Below are 4862 nucleotides of genomic sequence, written 5' to 3' on the forward strand. Positions count from 1 at the left end.
GTGGCGCAAATCCCACACTCCCCCACCTTATACATGCACCGTGTTTCACTCTTGCACATGCACCCCCTCATCACACTGCCATACACACAGACCCCCACTGCCTCACATACCCCAGCCACCCTCCCGCACACAGTCCCCCCCACAAACGCCATACCTACCCGCACCCCACACATACACACCAACATCTATCCACCCCCGACACGCCTACACCCAACATATGCACCCCACTCCACAATATGTAAGAGTAAGACTTCATTTTAAACCATTGTGCAATCACCTCCATGTACGCTACACAAACATGTAAATGAAGACAAAAATATTTTTTGAAATCAAATTAAAGAATGTTTTAGATGTTTGCTTTTTAGAATATAAATTTGGTATTTTTATGGTTCTGAGACAGCAAAATCCCTTGCTGAAAGGAGTATTTTCAGGGGCAAGGGGAAGGACTTCTGGTGGCAAAGGTCAGTCCCAAGATGGCAACCAGGGGGCAGGGTACCTGTCAAGGGGCAGGTTTAACCATGCAGCTCTCAACAGCTTGCCAAAACTCGGTAAGTGGCCCACCACCCAAAGGAATTGCCCGCCCCCTATTCTAACATTTCAGAAAAAATGGTAGTTACCTTATGCTTTTCTATGTTTTTTTTCAGTAAAGAATCTACCTTTGGGCATACAGAAGCCTAGTTTCAAGATAAAACGTTCATTAGCCTCATTACATCACTAAGTCACTGACAAATGTTCATCTGAAGGCACGATGGGATCCAGTCTGCGATCCCAACAATCACGCCTCCTGCTGTGCCACACGTTCATAGATGTTAGGGACAGGAAGGGACCTCATGAGGTCATCAGGTCCAGCCCCCCCCTGCACTTGGGCAGGTAAGACTGCTGGGGTCAGATCGCCCCAGCAAGGTGCACATCAAGTTTTTTTTTTTTTTTTTTTTATATAGATCTCCAGGGTAGGCAATTGTTCCACCTCTGAGGGAAATCGGTTCCAGACCCTCGGTCCTCGAATCGTAAAGAAGTTTCTCCTTATGTCTAATCCGAAGTAATCTGCAAACAGCCTCTAGCCACTGGTTCTTGTCTTCCCCTGGGGTGCCTTGGTGAACAAGTGCTCCCCCAGGCCCTGATGTATATAAGTACACCCCTTATAGACTGCCACCAAGTCCCCTCTAAGTTTTTTCTTCAGGCTAAATGGTCCCATGTCTTTCAGTCTCTCCTCATATGACCTGCTCTCCAGACCTCTAATCATGCGCAAGATTCATGGCAGAAGATGTAATTTTGGGACTGGGAATCCTATTGGCTAGTGCAGGGAGAGTCCAGCATTGTTATCTTGAGTTCCCCCTGTGCTAGCAACGCACTTCACAAATAGCTAATTAATGACTGGCTCCTAGGACCTGCAGGCCAGTTTGAGCCTCTGTGCAGTCCCTGGAGCCAGCTGATGATTGGCAGATTGGGAGTGCTCTGTGGCTCATCACAGAGAGCTCCCAATCAGCTGATCATCAGCAGGATGGGGACTGCACATGGGATGCCCAGTGCAGCCCAGAGCACAAGGACAGTCAGCTGACTGTCGGCCACAGAGATACCACATTTAGGTTAAGGCACGATATCAACTGGCCGTAAAGTTATTATACGTTGTATGCAATAACTTTCTGGCCGGTTTCCTCTTTTTACTGGGCTATTAATCACTTGAATGTGTTGCCAGGTTACACTTTAGGACACAATTAACTGGAGGGGTATGCTGCAATGGGCCTTAGAGTCAGAGAAGCAAAACACAGTAAAAATTCACAGGTGGGCAAAATGATTAGAGACCAAAAGACAGCTGCTGATGATCAAAGTAAACAGTATCACTGGACTGGTATGTAGGAATGGTACAGCAGCGTATGTCATGGTTCCTGGGGCAAAGAGGAAGCAGCAACTTCCAGTTTGCAACTGCCTTTTTGGCCCCCAAGTGGGCACCTGGGCTGGTTGCCCCTATTATCACCCCTGCCCCCATTACGCAACTGGCATGGTATGACCAAAGAATAATGGCAACAGCAGGGTACTCCACACCCATAGAACATTTCCAAAAGTCTACCAATATCAGTATTGCTACAGACTAGGAAGCCAGGATACAAACATCCCTTTAAAGGTTTTCAAAATGTGGAGAGAGCCCCCCAGGGGGGCATGAAGGAATGTTGTGGGTGGGGATGTAACACAGAGGGGCGCGGACAAAAAGTCTGCAAGGAGCCGACACCACTGCAGCCTTGGTGGGGGGGGATGTGAGGGCAGAGAGACCAAAGCAGAATCTGCCAGGGGTCTACTACACCTCTAGAAGCCCAGCACAGTGGGCATGCAGCACAGAGCCACAGTGGGGCTAAGGCAAGAGGCATAGGAGCTATGGGGGGTGCAGCCTGCCCCACCAAGCCAAGCCAAGGTGACTGCTAAGATATGGGATGCCCTGTGCCTAGCTGCACTGCTCTTCTGAGATAAGGGGAGCAAAACTACAATTGTAGTTCAAAGAGGGAGCTCAGCTCAAAAAGTTTGAGTACCACTGCTTTAATGGCCATTACGCCACAGAAGGCAGTGTACGATATCCCATATAAAGGGTCTAGATTTTTGAACCTGTAAAAGAGTAATCACTGTGAAGAACCATTTTAAACAAAGGAAAGTTATTACATCTGTTCCAAGCCTCCTTGATCTTTTTTTCCCCTCAGCCAGATTACTCTGCGCTCTGGAGATTGTGTAGAAGACCCAAACAACCAAGAAAACAATGTGACTGCTACTACTTAACTATGCAGAACACAATAAAAAAAAATCAGCCACGCACGTGCTGTTGCTAAGTAATTACACAGAAGAGAAGAGACAACTTTCTCTCGACTTTCAATTATTGTAGTAGCAGCTTTAAAATATCCCTCCCTCACATCTCCACAACAATGCAATTTTTCAAGTGGCCTAACCACTTAAAAAATAGAAGAAATGGGGTGTCTCAGTTTATTTGCTTGGGGTACGTGTGAAGTTGTGGTCACTCTTATTTTCTAGGTTTCTTCTTTAGCTAGCACAAATGTTAGTTTTCACTATTAACTGACATGAGGACTTGGTGTTTAGCTGATAAGTGTTACTTTTACACCTCCTAGGAGTTAGATATGCAGGACTATATAATTACCTTTCTGAATCACTTTTTACATACTAGAAACTTGGCTGAACCAACAGCAAACAAAGTGGAAGCAGGAGGCAGTATGATCAGAGCACTTGACTGACACTCCAAAGAACTTGGTTCTATACCCGCTTCGGCCAGTCATTTTCTGGGTGATTTTGGACAAGCTTCTTTGCTTCACTGTCAGGAGGTGGTTTACTTTGGGACAAATCACTTTTTAGCTTGGAATTCATAGGCCAGAGTTCCTAAAAAGGAGTAATTGAGTTCCACATCCTAAGCCAACTGATTTTTAGTCAGAAAAGTATGGAGAAGTGGTTATTCAAGTCATCCTCTTCCAATTTGAAGATTAGTAAAATAAAAGCACATTTCCCTAACTGCAATTTCTATTAAGTAAAATATTCTTAAGAGACCAACTTCTATGAAACTAGAATACAAACCTGGAACTGTGGCATTGTCATTTCAAAAGACTTGCTTGTTATCTGGCCAGAAGGCTCTGCCACTTTTAGTGTCATTGTAACATAAGGGTATTTAAGAGACCTGCAGCTGTCAGAGCTCACTGCCATTCCCAATTTCCATTGAATATCTATAAGCTGGAGGAAAAAAAAACAAACAGAATAGATTTTAAAACACAAATTTCCAATCTATTCTACTGTCACTATACTATCAGCAGCAATACATTAGTCTAACAGAATAGCTAGAGCTTGCACTATATTCCACAGAAAAACAAAGACAAAAGGAGATGTTCTGCAATATATTCTGGTTTCAAGACAGAACTCTACAGGTATCCTTTTTTTTTTTCTCTTTTTTTTTTCTTGCAGAGAGGGAGGGTACATGGTGTAAAGATCAAGCCAACAATTCCCAAAATAAGTGCCAATCAAGTAAAAACTTACCTCAACTATAAGGGAATACACTGTAGGCAAGAACTATTACTTAAGAGAAATAGAAACATGAGCTTCATTTTCTTGAGGTCTCTAACAAGTAGCATTTAGCTTTCTAATCAATTATGCCCATGGCAAAACAAACAAGAGTTGGCACCCAAGGCAAACCCTGCAGGAGAAGTGGGGGATTGGCAGGGGGTTGCACAGGTGCCAAGAGCAGGGCAGGCAAAAACCTTAACTATGCCAGGAACTCCTACACAATCAAAACCTGAGCTGCTGCTGCCATTGCTATGTAAGCTCTACTCACCCCAGCTATTGCTCTTAAAAGCAGCAGCAGCTGGGGACTGTTTTGGAGTTCCTGGTACGGGTATGCTGCTACGGTGCAGACTCTTGTGAGGTGGGGCATGATTCTGGTGCCCCTCCTAACTTGATGACCAGAGTGGGTACCCCTCTCGCCCACTCCTAGTTACTCTACTGAATCGCACTATAATTATCTGCTAGGCCTGTGTGACTAGGGAAATATTCGATTAAGATGTGGACTCAGCCGATTCGGAGGACAGTAATTTGATACGGCCCACTGTCCTGAATCAATTTGGCTGGATTGGCTTTGGAAGATTCAACGATGATTCAGAGAGATTCGGCCATAGACTATAACAGGGAATCACTGAAATACCTGTAACTGTGTCATTTTTTTTTTTTTTGCAGATTTGGATGAAAACAGTAGGGGTGGTAGCCCCTGATGAGGCCATGAAGCCTGCCAGGTTTCAAGGAGATGGGTGCAGGGGTTTCTAGGAAACTGCACCTCAAAAAACTTGTGACATGTGTGACTTTGTGTGTGTTAAGGCGCAGTGGGATGA

General features: G+C 44.9%; 1 protein-coding gene across 1 annotated transcript in view; it reads right to left on the reverse strand.

The window, feature by feature from the left end:
• COMMD6 (COMM domain containing 6) overlaps positions 1 to 4862 on the reverse strand; it is a 22521-nt gene that overhangs the window by 6281 nt on the left and 11378 nt on the right. The window contains exon 6 of the mRNA XM_019525221.1: positions 3565 to 3717. Coding sequence (XP_019380766.1) covers positions 3565 to 3717 — 153 coding nt within the window. The remainder of the gene's footprint in view (positions 1 to 3564; positions 3718 to 4862) is intronic.

This window comes from Gavialis gangeticus, unplaced genomic scaffold (assembly GCF_001723915.1).
Source record: "Gavialis gangeticus isolate Ggan-Ray unplaced genomic scaffold, GavGan_comp1, whole genome shotgun sequence".
NCBI lineage: Eukaryota > Metazoa > Chordata > Crocodylia > Gavialidae > Gavialis > Gavialis gangeticus.